Consider the following 18,386-nt stretch of genomic DNA (forward strand, 5'->3'; position numbering starts at 1 on the left):
TCTGCCTGCACAGTCTGAGGACACTCCGGCCGGCGTGAAGCCACACACTCAGAGGCAGGCGGGACAGGAAGCCGGGACGCTGCCCCTTCAAAGTAAAATACATTTCCGCCAGAAACAGTTGACTCTTTGGAAAAGCTTGGACCTGGAGTAGCAGTAGTGGTTGTTTTTAACTGTGTGTACTCACTACCTTTATTATTATTATTACAAATATTATACATTTTGAAGTTGCTTTCAAGAAAAAGGGCATTTGGCACTAAATTCAGCAGTAACTGCTACCAAAGTCAAACCCAACTTTATCACAATTATTTATAAATAATATTAGTTACTGTCAGCAGTAGACTATCATCATGTCTTTTGTGCTACCACTGATTGTCAACTTTCAATGAATGTCTAGTTGTCATAAATATCAGGGCCATCGAGTATGAATAATGCTCTTTAGATTTTTCTTTCATCGTTTCTATTGTGCTTCGCATAAATTATCTGCCTTCACGATCATTGGCCTTTTGGAGAGTGACCATTGGTGATTTTAGTAAGAAACTGATTTATTTTCGCCTACTTGAACAGTCTGGGTACTTGCACAGTCACTCAAGTTTTACTTTGAAAATTTCAGTCGGAAGTCTTGTCCAAAATCAGCCACATTGTGTTATTTCAATAGTTCACTGAATTGTGTTATAACTATAGGAAGAAGTTTGTTGAAAAGAGACACTAAAAAGATGGAGGCCTGTAAGGCTCATCACATTTTAATATAAATTACCGTGAGTCATTACTTTTGCGTTTGAGTTTCATTATGAAGTTTTTTGGTAATATTTTAAATTTGAATATTTTAGAACAGAATCAACTGTGCTGCTATAAGACACTCCATCCACCAGCTCCACCTCTGCCACCTCAGCAGCAGCCTGGATGTCCCTACATTCACCCTACTCAGAGGCCCCCCATAGTGCAAAACAGCACACAGGGATTAATAAAGTATTTCTGATTCTGACAGGTGCTTTTTTCCATTTCTCCTTTTATTTACTTTGAACTTACTTGATAGTTCTCTCTTTTTCTTTATTTACTTTGGTTTATTCCTTTTACACACAGAGACGCACAATCTCACTTCTGCTTTCTACCAGTAAAATCTGTATTTATTTATTTATTTCAATATTGAACATGAAGTAATGTTTGCAATGGCTGGACCTTTCCCATCAGCTATTTGGTGAGGCCCTACTTAGGGTTTGATAAAGCAGATAATGTGATTAGTATAAAGTGTTGCGGCAGTAACACTGTGAGGCCTGCCTCTTAGTGAGTGAGAGTCCTGTAAGGTTGGTTCAAATGATGCTTTTCCATCAAGTCATCGCTAACAGCAGCATCCACCTTAAATTCTAGGCTGTTGCGTTCTTCAACACCCTCTATTAAAGTGTGTGTTGTGCAAAAGTGGGTTTTGACTGCTTACTGTCTCTCTACAGGAGCTTGACCACTGTTCAGTATGGACACTGATGCTATCTTTAAGCAAATTCAACACGACACCATCTTTCTCAGCAAGAGAGCACCCGCGTTATCAAGCGCTGGGGGTCAGTGTCACCGCCATGACGCTATGTGGTGCCTCCGAGTCAGCTGATTGGTTGGTTGTGTCTTGCAGAAGATGCTCATGAGGCAGTTCATGCTCATGAAGCAGACATATCAAATTCCCATTTATTTATCTGCGAGCCACATGAAAGCTTGGCTGCTGGCTGAGAGATGCTCTCTGGAGGAGTGAGTTCTTGGTGACAAATCAGAACTAGACATCACAGATGACACAATTTTTCTGACAATCACAGGTCCCAGGAAGAGGCAAAGAAGGCAGAAGCAAGAGAGTTCCTCATGGCTGAACTGGTACAAACAACACTGGCACTGTAAATGTACCTTTACATTCAGCAGAACTCCAAATAAAGGCGTGCTCTGGAGCCTATTAGATATTTATAGAAATGTCACATTCATCAACAGAAATATGAATGTGAAAGAGGACAGATAAGCAGGAGTTGGGGAGCCACATGGTAGAGCGGCTCATTTGTTTCATGTCACCCCATCTTTCCGTTCCTGCCTTTCTGCCTGTGTTTGTCAGAATAAAACGATGGAAACATTTTTAAAAGGAAAAGGTACACCTGGAAGTAATGGCACTGACTAAAAAAGTAAAATTTTTCCTCTGAAAATGCCTCAGTGTGTTCTGTATAGGAAGGTAATTAGAGCATCACAATGCTATTTAAAATGAGCAAACCCTGCTTTTTGCATGATAATTCAGGAATAATTTCCCCCAAATACACCAAAAGACCCCTGAAGTTTGGCACGATATCTTACTGAGCGGATTGCAGCTTTTTCTGAAGTCAAATTTGAAAACTAAAATACATCTTTATAGGAGACATCGTCTGAATTAACCATGCCTTTAAAATAAAGTTTCTTACACAACATGACTATTTTCACAGGCCTCGACTTCAGTGAGGCGCCACTGTCTAAATCAGATGGAGGAACTTGACAGGGAGACAACTCTCACTGCTGCTCAGAAGAAAGGTAAATAAAACACCCAGCACTTTGAGTTGAGACCTTCAAACTGTACCTCACTCTTCCTTCTCTCTCTCTGTCCTCCTGCCATATGAAGGTCATGCTAGAGGGCCTTCAAATGTTTCTCTCTGCAATTCGCCCTACAGCAGAAAAGGATGTATTGATCTCCCTCCACCACCTGTTCAACAAGCTGCTCCGTTCTTTTACTGGCTCTCCAACCAGCAAGCAGTCCAAGCTAGCACTGCTCACCAAGCTGGTCCGTATAAGCACAGCTTCAGCTGCACAGATAGTGGACACCCCTCTGACGTTTCTCCTGGATCAACCAGAGCCACCTGTTGAGGTCAGGCCCTCGCAGACTGACAGCTTGGCCAAGAGCGGAGATTTCACTTTACCCTCGGCTCTGAGAAACAGGTCTGAAGCCACCAGCACAGAGATTGGCAAACTGCTGGCTGACACAGCGGCCACTTGTTCCTGTCTGAATACGTCATTCACTGCAGCTTGTCTTCCGTGTGTCTGCGCATCAGTGGCCCGGGACGTGGTCAAAGCCATTTACAGAACATTTGTCAACTGCTTGAAAACCTTCCACCTCATGAACTTTGATGAAAGCTTATTTGCTGCGAGATGGGGTGTTGTCTGTGCTGTCCCAGTCATGGATGACAGAGTGCAGAGAGCTGCCTACAGATCTCTCCATACGCTCTATGCTGACAAGGGCCCTGAGGTAACCCTAGCTCTCCTTTTATATGAAGAAGTACGAACAAAACATTTTCAATTAAGATGAGACTCGGGAGGTGAGCTGTGTGGTGGCACAGGGAGGACTGCTAAGCCGTTGAAAATGCTGAGTTTCCTCAAGGTTTCCCAAACCTACTTTTCATTTGGAACTCCGGTTCTTTGTAAATATGTAGAAACATAAGTACTTCTAAATACTTCTAAATGTATACGTTTTCTTCTTCCTCTGCAGATGAAGAGGAGGACAGCAAAGAAGTGTTGGGCCTCTTCAGTCGAATGTCAATTCTAACATCAGCGGAAGAAAAAGCATTATAGACGCAACTTCACTTTTGATTCCATTTCTGAAGCGACAAGTGTAATGCTGAACTCACAATGTTTGTTCTGGCCTGATAACTTAATGTGAAAAAGGGGTTCGTTGACAAATCATCAAACTCTGCAGCTCTGAGAAACCGTTTGGGACCTTTGGTTTAGCTATCTGTAGATTTATTGGTTGGGTCTGAGCAGTCTCATCAAGCTGGTGAACATAAATTTACATTTTGTAGTTGAACATCTTCATATTGTCCTCAGGAATAGATGAAAAGCAAAACACAGAGAACAATAGATGGATGATTATTAAATGGACATATTGAAGAACTGGGGAAGACCTGGGGCTCCAGAATCCACTGAGATTCATCAGAGAACTACATTGACTGGTTTTAGAACTCCAAAGTCAGACTCTGTTCTGACAAGAAAAGTCAAGAGGAAGCTAGAGGAACTGCATCAGTTTTCTCCCTGTAACCTACAGCCATAAGAAGGCTTTATCCCCTGTTCAATAGAGCCCTCTCGTGGCAGATATAGCATTGCACATGGAACCAGAGCAGTAAGGAAACTATAACGCTGCCAAATATCCTTCAGGAACTGAACATTTTACACTTGTACCTGTAACAACCAATGGATCAGACACCGAACCTGTGCTGCTATCCTTCAACACGCAGGGTTAAAATGGGATTTGTCAGGAGAAGCCTTTGTCACGGGGGTCTAGGTAAGGGTGGCAGAATGGTGGACCACATATCATTTGCAAAACTTAACAATTTTATATATAAAATAACTAATTGTAATGTTTTTTTAATTAAATAAATGTTAAAATTATACATTAAAGCTTCTTTTACTTTCATTGATTTTTGTATCGTGGTATTTATCTTGTACTAACAAGATAAACTGGGGGATTTAAAAATAGAATTGTAAGAACATGTTCCATTTGGATGCATAGGAAGAGGTTTGGGTCTTCATTTAAAACGATAAATTTAGTATTTATCCATTTCTTTGAATTTTTAAATAAAAGGGGCTCCAGGAAACCACTTCATGGTACAGACCTTTTGACCACACCGCTTAGCTCAAAGTTAAATTGCTGCTTTAACTTAAACTCCAGTGAAAGGTTCTTTTCAGAAGAGTTAGTCTATAAATTCAGTTGTATGAGTGCAAAGAGAGGTAAGATGAAAGTGAAAGAGATGACCTCTGGGACCTTTGAAATCCCACCAAGCAGTTTCTGGTATCGTCCAGGTGAGGGGAAAAAAAAAATCCTTACTAATTTGTGAATGTGATTATGATTAACTATTAATTAAAATTCAATTTATTGAATAAGCTGTTATATTTGTTAGAAATGATTTTGGTTGCTACACAACAAAACAGTTTGAGGCTATGTGGGAGCATGGAGGCTGATCCCTCTGAAATGAACAGGCATGTTCATCACGGAGAAGTATTGAGAATCAGAAAAAGGGTATTTGAAGCAAACTGGGGAAATTGAACATTTTATTGCTCTTATGTTATTCTGTTGTGTTCTTGATACTGTTTTGTCTATGTCGGGAAAATTAAAGAAAAATCTGAGCGAGGAAAAAAAAGAAATGATTTAGGAGATTTTGACAGAAATCCATTTAACTAATCTGAGTCTAAAATGATTTAATTCCTGTATTGATGAAGACTTCAAGACCTTCAATCACAGTTAATCCACTGACCTCAAACTGGTATTAGGCGTTATCTGTACATGAGTGACAGGCTATTTTAGTTCAGTAACATAAATGCCAGCAGACATCCATCTGGGATCTGCCCTGATCTTTGCAAACAGTTTCTCAATTTAGACACTAACTGCTCAAACAGAAGAGGACTTGCATGAAGTACACAAATTTAATTGGCACCACGAAGCTTACACCAGTCTGCTAATTCAGCAAGGGCTATGATAAAAACTATCTCTCCATTCATCTGTGTTCATATTCAGAGAGATGGATATGGACAAAAATTTCAGTGACTGTCAGGAACAGACAGACAAAGAAGCCTCTGCTTCACACAGTTTTATTTCGCTAAAGTTTCACTGCACAACAATAAGGTATGTTATTTTACTGAGTTTCTACTGAAAACTTGCAATAAAGGGATGTGACATCACTGCCAGGTCTATTCTGATTCCGCAGCCTGAGAGAGGAGGAGACAGGACAGGACAGAAGGAAGGACAGAGGACAGGAAAGATTTGGTTAAATCGTAAAAAAAAAAAAAAAAAAAAAGTAGAAAAAACTGTACATAGAAAGCTACCAAAACCTGAAGCGCCTATGCCTGGTTTACATCACACCCCAGTAAGAGGGAGTGTGTAGTCAGGATGTTTCCTGGGCACCTTCCATTGGTGGGAAAAGGACCCTGGGGTGACCCAGAATAAATTGGACTGATTATATATCACTTACACTTCAGAGCACCTCTAGGAGGAGCTGGAAACCTGCTACCCAGACCTGATCTCAGAGGAGCAGCAGAAAATGGAATAAATAAGATTTTTTTCTGGAGTGATTATTTCAATGAATCAGTCAGGATGGTCTCATTCACAGACATGTGCACATTGACCTCAAATCGCTTCAAGTGTCCCTGTCAGTGTAAGGACTGCTGCTGTAATTTGTGTTGTGATCAGATCTACAGAAGGTCACCCACACAACAGGGGTAATAGTGGGTTTGTCTGTACAAACCTAATCATTTAGTGTGCATTAAATATGAGAAAAAAAGTGCGTTATGTTCAGTTCACTGCTGTGAATCCATTTAAATATCCATGGAGCTGGTTCAGAAGGTTTTCTAATGTTGCAACAGAAATCATTTAAATGTTTGGCACAAAAATCAAAAGCCGAATCGGACCCAAATGAACCATAAACCAGCGTTACCTTCGCAAATTCTCTGCTTTTGCTTCTCAACTTGTTGACCTGTGACTCAGCAATGTCGGCCCGCTCCTGTGCCTCCTCCAGCTCATGCTGCACCTTCCTGAGCTTTGCCAGATGAGTGCTGGCCTGCTCCTCCTGTGGAAATAGAAACAAGCTACAGCACATTCAGGAGTTGGGAAAAAAAAAAAAAAAAACTTCCTGGTTTGAAGAGAAGATCTTACAGCTTCTTCATTTTGCCGCTTGTAAGCCTTGACTTTGAGCTGCAACTTGGCCACCAGGTCCTGCAGTCTCAGGACGGTCTTCTTGTCTTCCTCAGTCTGGTAGGTGAGCTCTTTGACCCTCCTCTCATATTTACGTATTCCCTTGATGGCATCACTTGCTGTTCTCTGCTCACTCTCCACCTCACCCTCCAGTTCACGCACCTTACAAGAGAAAGATCCCAAAAACAACATAACTAGCTGTGATGGTTTTCTCAGTGACTCTGCAGAAAGCTCCTCTCATATGACAGTGTGTGATACCCGAGCTTCCAGTTTCTGGAGCTGCTTCTTGCCCCCTTTCAGAGCCATATTCTCAGCTTCATCCAGACGGTGCTGCAGGTCCTTAAGAGACGCCTCCAGGTTCCTCCTCATCCTCTCCAGGTGGCTGCTGGTGTCCTGCTCTTTCTTCAGCTCTTCTGCCATCATGGCTGCCTGGATTTACATTTTCATTTATAATTGTTACTAATGCTGGACCTGACAAAAGCACAGCCTGTTATATGCTATAAGTTTCTAAGCACACCATACAAAGTTTAAATTAGTGAATAAGGTTTTTCAGATTTACATCAGTGATGGCCTTTTTAGCCTTTTCCTCTGCATTGCGCGCCTCTTGCATTGCATCCTCCGCCTCGGCCTGCAGCTGGCTGACATCAGCATCCAGCTTCCTCTTGGAGTTAAGCAGACTGGTGTTCTGCAGCAGAACAACCGAATTCACCCATCAGCTTAACGGTTCACACAGAAGAGCAAAGTCGATACAGATTTTTTTGGTCGTCAAATAATAAAATCAGCTGAATCTACTTTGTCTTATCATGTTTGTCCAGTGAAGAAGAAATAACATCGCTTACACACTGTAGTAACAACACTGTCCTTTACTGCTTCCGTTTAGAAAAAGCATCTTATGTTACTAAAAAGCAACAGGTTCACAGACTGACAGCTCACCTGAGAGTGCAGCAGCCCCACTCTCTCGCAGGCATCAGTCACTTCCTGCTCAGCTAGTTTGCGGCTTCTTTCCGACTGTTCGAGAGCAGCCCTGAGCTCCTCCACTTCCGCCTGCATCAGGCTGCTCCTGCGCTCCTGAATGGCTACTTGCTCCTTCAGGTCCTCCTGGCTACGCAGTGCCTCATCCAGGTGAAGGGTTTGTTCCTGCAGGAAATAATGGATGAATGATTTATACAAAGATTTAAAAAGCTGCTCTGAATAAATACATAGTGAGCAGATATTCACTTTGATATGGGCTTGCATGTTCCTCAGCTGCTTCTGGGCTTCAGCGGCCTGCCGGTTTGCATGGCTCAATTGGATCTCCATCTCATTGAGATCAGTCTCCATCTTCTTCCTGATTCGTATACTGTCGTTTTTGCTGCGTGTCTCTGCGTCTAAGGCAGACTGCATGGTTTCCACAATGCGCTGGTGGTTGCGTTTCATCTGCTCAAGCTCCTCGTCCCTCTCGGCCAGCCTGCGCTCCACCTCTCCCTTGGCCTGAGTGAGCTCAAGTTGAATACGGAGAATTTTGGATTCCTCATGTTCCAGAGATGCCTGGAGGACAGATAAGGAATAAAATTAAGTTGGGAAAAAACACATTCGAGCACAACAAGTATGAAATGCTGTGTGTCAGTTACTTCAGCCTCCTCCAGAGCAGTCTGAATCTCAGTCTTCTCAGTCTCAGTTTGTTTCTTAGTTTTCTCCAGCTCATGGATGGCTTTACTACTCTCTCCAAGTTGTTCAGTCAGATCAGAGATTTCCTCTAAAAAGAAAAGAAAATAAAAACACAAAAATAACACAATCACAAATCTAATGGAAATTAATAAAATATTTACTTTCCAATGGTGGTAAATACAAACTATTTCTGTTTTCTTCATCCTTACAAACTCATCCTCAGCACCATTAGCTTTTAAGAAAACTCATTTAATTATTAATATCAATAAGAATAATTCAGACCAGGTGAAATGACGAGATACTGGTATTTATCAACACTGGCTACAATCAGCCTTGCTGTAAACACCACCAGGGTCATCTGCTAATTTGCTCGCCTCCTCCCAGATGCATGCCTGTCATATGTCCAGGAAATGTTCAAACAGAAACACAGAAGCTACATCATCCTGAGACTGTTACAGGAGCACCAACCCAGAGATGACACACGACAGGTCTGTTTGTACAGCAGCTAGAAGCTCCCTCCTCTGACTCTGCTCCACAAAGTTGTCTGTGTCCTCAGTCCAAGCATAGAGCTAACTCTTGCAGTGGAAAGCTGACCGATTAGCTTTTTTAGCTAATTTAATTTAAAATAACCCAGGAATACCCGATCATTTTTGAGGAAAAAGTTTTAATATACAAACGTTGCAGGTTTTTATTCTCTCGTTTGAGGACTTCGAGGTGCTCCAGAGCTTCCTCGTAAGAGTTCTTCAATTTGAAGAGCTCAGTGCTGAGGGAGCGAGACTCCTTCTGTGATCCTTCTAATTCAGCCTGGCTCTCTTCATACTTCTGCTTCCACTCTGATATAATCTGAGTCAGATGAAAAAAATATTCAGGTAACAGGCCCCAGAAATTTAGCATGTTTAGCTCTGTGTCTTTGTTACCTTATCAAAGCTTCTCTGCTTTTTATCCAGGCTAGAAGCTTGTGCATTTGCTCTCTCTACATCAGTCATAAGGTCCTCCACCTCTCCCTGCAGTCTCTGCTTCGTCTTCTCCAAAGATGAGCACTTGGCATTGATGGCCTCCATGGCCTCCTCTGCTTCCTGTAAACGTTGGGCGAGTTTTTTCCTGCCAATCATGAAATGAAATGTCAATAAAAGGTTTTCATTTATTATGTTGAAATATGTAAACATCTAAATATTCTCCCTCTCACTTGGCCTCTTCCAGTTCATCGTTGCGCTGGATTGCATCAGTCTCATATTTGGTTCTCCACTGGGCGACCTCGCTGTTGGCCTTGGACATCGCCCTCTGCAGCTCAGCCTTAGCCTCCTGCTCCTCCTCAAACTGCTCCCTCAGGAGATCACAGTCGTGACGGGCAGAGTGGACAGCATGACCGAGAGCATTCTTAGCCTGACAGGGAAGCAGAGAAAAGTCCAAGTAGTCCTTCACCCTGACACAGACCTGCCAATGCAACATGAGAACTTGGACTGCACCACATGCAAAAATAATACTTGATTTTTTAAAAAGCAGTGGCTATGATTTTGTTGGCACGTAGAACAAATAAACAAAAAGTACCTGTGCAACACGAGAATGATTTGTCTTTAGGGGAAGGTCTGTTGCACAATAACGCTTATGGTGCCAACAATGAACAGCATTTATTTTCATCATAAAATGGCAGATCCTGCTATCTGGATATTGGACTTGGCCATATTTGCAATTTTGATTGTATTTACATAAATTGAGCATTTCTACTTCAATGACATGTCAAGTCTATTAATTTCTGCTGACTGATAAAATGTGAGAATGATTGCAAGATTTTTTTTCTAGTGAATATGAGTTGTAATTTGGGGTGTCTGTTTCACACCACAATGCTCATGATGCTAATCACGTTGTCATGATATTTCAATACCTTGTGTGACTGTCTTAACATTCATCTGAGTAATGGAGCAACTTTTTTTGGACTTAAGTGTGGAAAAAAAATAGTAACAGTGTGCTTCGATGTCAAAATATGTTGCTGCAAAATGGCAGAATTGTTGTCCTCCCCCAGTGGAAGGAATATTTTCGTTGAGTTTTGAAATAAGACTAAGCTGAGATATATTTAGTTATGGCCCAGCAGAGAACTGGACCTCACACACATACTGACCTTAGCCTCTTCCTCGACCTGCCTTTTCAGTTCCTCAAATTGCTGAGTAAAGGCAAGTTTAGCCCTGGACATCTGAGACACAATTGCTTCTTTCTCTTCAAGAAGACGAGATAATTCTCCTGCCCGAGAGATGTCAAGATAAAAAAAATGAGCAAAGACCAAAGCAGAAGAAGGGGCGAGATCTCTCCAGTGCCTACCATTTTCATTCTGAAGTCGTGCCCTTTGAACATTTATTTCAGCGATCAAACGAGTGTTCTCATCATGTTTCGTCTTGTATTCACTCAGCTGGTCTTCCAGACAGTGGCACAACTTCTCACAACTGATCTGTTATTGAAAAAATAATGTAATGAAACAGTTTACTGTTACATTTTGATTACATATAGCTACCGCACTGCTGTAGCTCACCTTGGCCTTGACCATGACTTCTACGTTGCCAGACAGATCATCAATTTCCATCTTGTACTCGCTCTTCTCCTTCTCCAGCTTCTGTTTAACTCTCTGCAGGTTATCAATTTGCTCTCCCAGTTCGGCCACGCTGTCAGCATGTTTTTTCCTTAAGGATGCAGCGGTGGCCTCATGGTGGAGTGTTGATTCTTCAAGGTCGCGTTTCAGTTTTTGAAACTCAGCCTCCCGTTTCTTATTCATCTCTATCTGCGTTGTGGTGGCTCCTCCAGCCTCCTCCAGCCTCTCGCTGATCTCCTCCAGCTCCCTCGACAGATCAGACCTTTGTTTTTCTATTTTAGCCCTGGCAACACGCTCTGCTTCAATCTCCTCCTCCAACTCTTCAATGCGGGCCTAGGTAGTCCAACCAAAACCGAAAGTCATCCTTTCACTTTCTGGAGTATGTACAGTATGTATGGAGTATTACATTTTCAATTGTCTCCAAGTACCTGAAGTTCCTTGATCTTCTTTTGACATTGCATGGTCACATTCTGCTCATCTTCAATTTTGGCAGCAAGATGGCTGAACTCAAGGTCTTTCCTGTTTTGTCAAATGACACCATGTGATTAGATGATATGTTAAGTACTTATTACTTTTGAGCACTGCTGTATACATACATACTTTTTAAGGCGTTCCTCCAGCTGTTGTTTGTCATTTTCCAAATCCATTATGGATTCCTGACTTAGTTTCAAATCTCCTTCGAGTTTCCTTTTTGCCCTCTCCACATCCATCCGGACCTTCTTCTCTTGTTCCAGAGACCCCTCCAGCTAACACATGCACATATTTTGAGCAAACACCTAAAGTCACAGTGTTATGTTTCCTAAAGGTAAGTGCCATGGACTTACATCATCAACTTGTTGCTCCAGCTTGATCTTAGCTTTGGTCAGAGAGTTGACTTTGTCCTCTTCTGCTTGCAGGTCATCCAGTGTCTGCTGGTGGGCCTCCTGCAGGGCCAACTTTTCCTTTGATAGCTTGGCAACAGTGTCATCAAGAGCTGACATTTCTTCAGTGAGATTCTTCACCTGAATGTGTAACCAAATGCAAATGTTTTAGAACATGTATTTGATGGTCAAAAGGCCATTGAAAAGACACAATAGTACCTTGTTCTCAGTGGCATGTTTTTCCTTTTCTACTTTGGCCAGCGTGAGCTCCAAATCATCAATGTCTTTCTTCAGCTCAGAGCACTCATCCTCCAGCTTCCTTTTCTTGGCTGTCAATTCAGCATTTACCTCCTCCTCATCTTCTAGTCTCTCGCTGAGCTCTTTGGCTTTGGCTTCTAACAAGATCTTGTTCTTAATCAGTCCTTCACACCTTTCTTCAGCATCTGCCAGACTCTCACTTTCCTATTTAATTAGATATCCATTATTAATTTAAGTAGCATAAAGGTCTTCTAACATTTGACTTTAACAACCATGTGTCTTTTCTCCACTCACAGATTGAATCTGCAGACACAGGTCATTCTTCTCCTGAAGCAATGAAACCATTTTGGCTTCCAGCTCCTTCCTCTTAGCCTCAGCTTTAGTTAAATCCTCCTTACACTTGGTGAACTCCACTTTCATAATGGCCATCTCCTTCTCAGTCTCAGCACTCCTCAGAAGAGGTTTGATCTTGAAGTAGAGCTTCATCCATGGCCAGTGTTTTACATTCATGAAAGAGCGAATGTTGTACTGAATAGTGTAAATGGATTCTCTGCAAGGTGGTGGAGTTCTTTCTCAGTTATTGGGTTTGACATGTTTCAGAAAACATGCAACATCTAAAGACCTGTATCCTCAGATGAACATCAAATGGAGTATATAGGATCTAATCTGTGATAATTCTCATTACCTCCTCTCCATCATTTTCTGAAATTCCTTCCTTCTGAGAAAACCGTGACACAAGGCTTGAGTAATGGTGATGAGAGAGGCCAGTTTTTCATCCCTCATTTCTTCAAGTAAACCCAAGAGTCCTGCTTTGAAGAATACCTAGAGAAAATTTTACATTTGGATATGCCATCAGATACATAATACCTTTTGGAACAAGGTATATCATAGTATGCTTTCAACTAAATAATGATGTGTCATCCACAAAATGATTGTTGCTATGAAAGGTTGTGCTTGAGGGCTGAGGAAAAAAACATGTCATTGCACCTGTCTGTCAGCCAGTCACAAGGACATCAACTCACCTTGGTGTGCCCAAATTTGTACTGGGTGTGATCCACATCTATTGACCCCAGGAGCTTCTCAGCAGCTTTCTTGTTGTCAATAAATTGCCCCTCAGGAATCACACTAGCATTCAGTACTTTGTACCTACAAGAAAATGAAACAGGAGATGGTTGTTTTCTAATGTCATACAAACCACGTTTTTGTTACTTTTTTACCTCTGCTTGAAATCCCCATACAGTATCCGACTGGGGAAGCCCTTCCTGCAGATCCTGATTCCTTCCAGCACGCCATTACATCGCAGCTGATGGATGACCAGATGGTGTTCCATAATCCCTAAAAATCAACCATAAAAATGTTAAAATGAAGTTGACCGAGATGCTCCTCAAGTCTGACATAGGTTGAATGTTTGTAAAATACCTGGAGTTTTAGTTTCATTGGGAATAAGACACCTGACAAAGTGAGGATGCGTGCTCCTGAGATTTGTCATTAATTTCCCCAGGTTCTCCTGTAGGGATTATCAGTGCCATTAGTTTGTTACAGGACACACAATCATTGATGGGATTATTTTAGATGCCTTTACCCTGAAGAGGGCTGACACAGTCTGGAAGGATGAACCCTTCTTCTTTGTTGCTTTCTTAGCAGCAACCACGGCCCCCCCGCTTCCTCCTCCAGTGGTCTCTAAAAGAAAAATACATTTTTATTTTCAATGTAAGGTTGAAGGAAGAACTTCAATGTAACTAAATTATTAAAATATTAAAATAAATGTAAATATTTTAATCATAACAGTTCTTACCATCAGATGAAGAATAGGTAGAGTAGAGGAAGGCCAGCAGCTTGAGGCTGGCTTTCTGGTAGAGCTGGACCACAGTCTCATTGAGTGGGTCCTTGTTCTTGTCCAACCAGCCTGTGATACTGTAGTCTACGGTGCCAGCGTAGTGCACCAGGGAGAAGTGAGCTTCAGCCTTGCCTTTGACAGGCTTGGGTTTCTGAAAGTTGTTAGATTTTCCAAGATGTTGGTCATACAGCTTGTTTTTGAAGGTGATGTCTGACGCCTTGGGAAACATACACTCCTCTTCGAGGATGGAAAAGATGCCCATTGGCTGTGGAAGTTGGTCAAAACACATTAACAAATAATTCAAACTAGTACTAGGCACAGTGAAAAGTGTAACATTTCAATATACCAACCTTTTCAATTAGCTCTATACACGCAGCCAGGTCCATTCCAAAGTCAATGAACTCCCATTCTATTCCCTCTTTCTTATACTCCTCTTGCTCCAGCACAAACATGTGGTGGTTGAAAAACTGCTGCAGTTTCTCATTAGTGAAATTGATACACAGCTGTTCCAGGCTGTTGTACTGCAAGACAAACCACTGGGAGTATAACCACAGTCCTCAATATGTAGAGTCCAGTAAATACATGGCATAATATGGACTTACATCAAAAATTTCAAATCCAGCGATGTCCAGGACTCCAATAAAGAACTGTCTGGGTTGTTTGGTGTCCAGCATCTGATTAATTCGAAGGACCATCCACAGAAACATCTTCTCATACACCGATTTGGCCAAAGCACCAATGGAGTTGTAGACCTGCGCAATAGCATGATAACATTTGGGGGAGTAAACCGTCTAAACAATATAAAATATGATGTGACCTATTTTAGAGTGTTTTCATGCTAAATCTAAAAAAGAAATCTTAAATCTGAATGAATTCAGTTTTTGGTCAAAATGGTAGCAAAGAACTAACACAACAAGGTAAAAATGTCATAACCAAACCAATCTCCAGACTGTAGTTATATATTTGATGGAAAACCATTTTGCTGCTCACAAACGTATAGTAAAAATATTGACAGGTGCAGTTTTGAGGTTATTATTACAGGAGTAATATTTAATTCAAAATGCTTTCTACAGACCTGCTGAACAGTCTGCCCTTTGGTCACATACTCATTTCCAACCTTCACTCTTGGGTAACACAGTGCTTTTAGCAGGTCTGCAGAATTCAGACCCATCAGGTACGCTGCTTTGTCAGCCACTGTTAAAAACACAAAAAACAAAAACAGAAAATAAAGAGCAGAATGTGATAAGACATTCTAAATGACATACTAAACATTCTAAATGAAAAAAGATGCTCATCATAAACAGTATTTACCCTCTGTTCCATCTGGCTCTGCCTGCTCCTCTCTCTGCTTCTGCTTGAACTTCATATTCCCAAAATGCATCACAGCACCAGTTAGCTTATAGATGCCAGTTCGCTCTTCTCCAGTGAAGCCCAGGATCTTGATAGCGCTCTGAAAGCACACGAGAGCTGATGTGTGAACCACGCTAATGGAAATGACTGAAGCGGTGAAAAAGTCTTACATCAGTGGCCAGTAACTCGTCACTGTCGTCAATACTGGCCACACTGATCTCCCCCTGGCTGATGAAGGGAAAATCGTAGGGGTTGGTAGTGATCAGGAGAGTCTCTGGAAGGACAAAGAACACAAGATTTGCCACATACTTGGCCTAGAACAAACCGGCTGTGACAGATATGTCTCCAGATTTTACCTATTAGCTCAGGCTTCTTGTTGGACATGATCTGGTAGAAAATGTGGTAACTTCTCTCTGAAGCCAGCTGAAACGTTACTCTGGATTTTTCCAACAAATCTGGCAAAAAAAAACAAGACTGAATGTAGCAAAAGAGTGAAGATAATTATTAGCTGTCTCTTTTGAATTCTAACATACAAGTTTCAATATCAGCAGAGGCCAATTTTCCTGTGGTTCCAAAATGGATCCTGATGAATTTCCCCTGAAAGACAAAAAAAATAAATAAATACAAAACTAATCAATAATCTACAACTCAAAAAGACTTGTCATGGATGTTAATAAAGCTTCCAACTTCTCACTCACAAAACGCGAAGAATTGTCATTTCTGACTGTTTTGGCGTTTCCAAAAGCCTCTAGCAGTGGGTTAGCAGAGATGATCTGGTCCTCCAGATTCCCCTACAGCAGCAGAGAGGAGATAAAACTGGCTATTATCTATCTATTAGTTTTATTGTATTGCCGGAGCATAAGAACACAATATCACCTGCAGTTTTCCAGCGTGGCTAGCATCTTTTTTCCTGTCTCCAGACCCTGCAATTGTTGCAAAGTACTGGATGACACGTTTGGTGTTGACAGTCTTTCCTGCACCAGATTCTCCACTGCAGAGGGGAAAAGGACACACTAGAGATGACTTACTTCCTCTTTGGTCAATGTATATTAAAGATAAGCTGCATCTATGGCTCTGTCCCATTTCAGGGGTCTCATCCTTCATCAGTTGTTCATCAAGACTGTCCCGTTTCAAAATCACCTTCATGTGTGGCCAACAAAGTGCCCTTCTTTTCCTGAGCCTAGTCTATGGCATCATTAAATTTCACCAATAAACTAATATGTCAGCAAACACCACAGATGGAGAGCCTGAATGTCACAAAAAATGTTGTGTAAATGTTTGAGCAAATGTTTCAGCCCAGTTTAACAGCAACCAGTACAAATGCTAAAAGCAATAACCTTAAAACTTCAATTTAGTGTGAAAAATCAGTGATGTTTGTGGCTACAGTTGCCTGGCATCAGTAAGGAGACAGGTACGACCCTTTGTAACCTGTGTCCCCTGAAGGATGGAGCTCTGAATGTGGATAAAGCTTATATTTAGCCTCGGCTTACGTGATCAAGATGGACTGGTTTTCTCTATCTAGAATGGAAAAAAAGCACAACAGTCAATAAACAACTGCTATAGAAAACTGAATACAACACATTTACTCAGTTTCAGCCAACCGGTGAGCATGAACTGGTAGGCGTTGTCAGAGATAGAGAAGATGTGCGGTGGGGCCTCCTGGCGCTTTTTGCCCCTGTAGGCCACCACCACTTCTTGGTTGTACACTGGGAGCCACTTGTAAGGGTTCACAGTGACACAGAAGAGCCCAGAGTAGGTCTACAATAAAAGAAAATAAGAGACTTCAGTAAAGGTTTGTAGGTGAAACAAAGCAGAAGCTAACCTGGAGCTCTCAGTGAGTGGATATGCACATTCCTCCAGGTCTCTGAACTCTATTAGAGGACAAACAATATTTCCTCATTTGGTGTTTGGAGAGGATTTGAAGTGAAATATGTAGTTTCTCGTGCAGTTTACCACACAATATATTTTTAAAGGTATTGTACGTAAAAAGGACGTACAAAGTCATTTACATATTAACTTTGGAGGAGTCAGATCAAAATATTTGAAAGCTGGCTGCAGTGCAGGTCATAACTCTGCCTCTTACATATTAGTAAATAGAATAAGTGCAAAAAAAATAAATAATGATACACTTGTTTTCGATCATATTGTTAACACCTCTGAAAACCGATTTATTTTAGATTTATCTATCTATTTTAGTAGTCGTAGTATTTTAGTAAATACTCAGGACTTCATTAAACAACATTAGAGTTAAATGTCAGCAATGAAAAACACACTCATGTGTTAGTGTGATTCGTTCAGCCTGTCATCACTATCTACTATACTATTTCATTAGCTCCAAACTCACATACACGCACCTCTATTGTGCATCTCTGTGCTGTTGTTTGCTGTTTAAATGTTTGTACATTATGTGTATCATTTGTTTCACTTCGTAATTCGTAATGAAAACAATAAAACCATTTAAAAAAACTGTGAAAAGGAAAAGTAATTGCTGAAGTAGAGCAGCTGCATAAACAGTGAAAACAAGAATGGAGGATGGTATCAATGTCACAGTGAAGTAATCACCTGGACCTCTGACTTAAAAGACTCATCACAGACCCATCCCAGCTCTTATGCTGGTCTACATGGTGTCCGTGGAGCAGCAGCTCCTCTGAGACTGGGTGAGAATGACCCTCAGCAACTAAATGCAGCATCACTCACGTAGATCATCCACACTGCATAACGCTCTTTGAGGTTATAGAGCACGGCGGCCTCGTTCAGGTGGGTCATCATGGCCATGTCCTCAATTTTGTCGAACTTGGGCGGGTTCATGGGGAAGATTTGGTCATCCCTCACTGTTACAGTCTGTGATGGTGAAGAAATGCGACCTTCATCAGCAGTACAAAATGGAGAACACCAACAACAATGCCTAATTTTTATATCAAAAGTGTATCATATTCATTTGAGTAAGCATTGAATGTTTTTATTTTTCTTCAGAAAAGCAACACTCACCTGACCCCCCTCAGTCTTAACAGTTGCTTTGCCTCCGTCTTTGCTTTGGAGAGTGCCTTTAACAAACAGCTCCTTTGGATCGACCACAAACACTGCCGTTTTGGCATCAAAGGGCCTGTTTTGAGCTTCAATCCTCTCTCGTTCAGGTCTTCTAAGGTACGGCGCAGCCTCCCCAAACACACTCATTTCACTGTCCGAACTCAT

At 41.5% G+C, this 18,386-nt stretch overlaps 1 protein-coding gene across 1 annotated transcript; it reads right to left on the reverse strand.

The window, feature by feature from the left end:
- Nucleotides 1–5,664: 5,664 nt before the first annotated feature.
- Nucleotides 5,665–18,386, reverse strand: LOC115060483 (myosin heavy chain, fast skeletal muscle-like). The gene is made up of 38 exons (XM_029528407.1): nucleotides 18,183–18,386; nucleotides 17,892–18,035; nucleotides 16,796–16,952; nucleotides 16,685–16,712; nucleotides 16,071–16,185; nucleotides 15,893–15,985; nucleotides 15,728–15,791; nucleotides 15,551–15,649; nucleotides 15,365–15,468; nucleotides 15,156–15,294; nucleotides 14,920–15,038; nucleotides 14,447–14,596; nucleotides 14,195–14,365; nucleotides 13,803–14,109; nucleotides 13,590–13,687; nucleotides 13,427–13,514; nucleotides 13,225–13,342; nucleotides 13,030–13,153; nucleotides 12,693–12,829; nucleotides 12,302–12,557; nucleotides 11,969–12,211; nucleotides 11,714–11,890; nucleotides 11,490–11,635; nucleotides 11,318–11,408; nucleotides 10,833–11,222; nucleotides 10,625–10,751; nucleotides 10,428–10,546; nucleotides 9,498–9,694; nucleotides 9,229–9,412; nucleotides 8,989–9,154; nucleotides 8,275–8,399; nucleotides 7,883–8,191; nucleotides 7,598–7,801; nucleotides 7,224–7,349; nucleotides 6,923–7,093; nucleotides 6,626–6,826; nucleotides 6,408–6,539; nucleotides 5,665–5,682 (listed from the first exon to the last, which is right to left on the reverse strand). The coding sequence occupies exons 1-38, from the start codon at nucleotides 18,384–18,386 to the stop codon at nucleotides 5,665–5,667; spliced, it is 5,841 nt and encodes a 1,946-aa protein (XP_029384267.1).

Source organism: Echeneis naucrates, chromosome 19 (assembly GCF_900963305.1).
Source record: "Echeneis naucrates chromosome 19, fEcheNa1.1, whole genome shotgun sequence".
In the NCBI taxonomy this organism is placed as follows: domain Eukaryota; kingdom Metazoa; phylum Chordata; class Actinopteri; order Carangiformes; family Echeneidae; genus Echeneis; species Echeneis naucrates.

What these genes read in the sequence shown, in the direction of transcription:
- LOC115060483 (XM_029528407.1), bottom strand. Translation starts at nt 18,386, where the DNA reads ATGAGTTCGGACAGTGAAATGAGTGTGTTTGGGGAGGCTGCGCCGTAC. An exon ending in AACCAGTCCATCTTGATCAC is followed by an intron (nt 16,186 to 16,684) that starts GTAAGCCGAGGC and finishes TCCCCTCTGCAG; the next exon opens with TGGAGAATCTGGTGCAGGAA. An exon ending in ACGAGTTACTGGCCACTGAT is followed by an intron (nt 15,295 to 15,364) that starts GTAAGACTTTTT and finishes GTGTGCTTTCAG; the next exon opens with AGCGCTATCAAGATCCTGGG.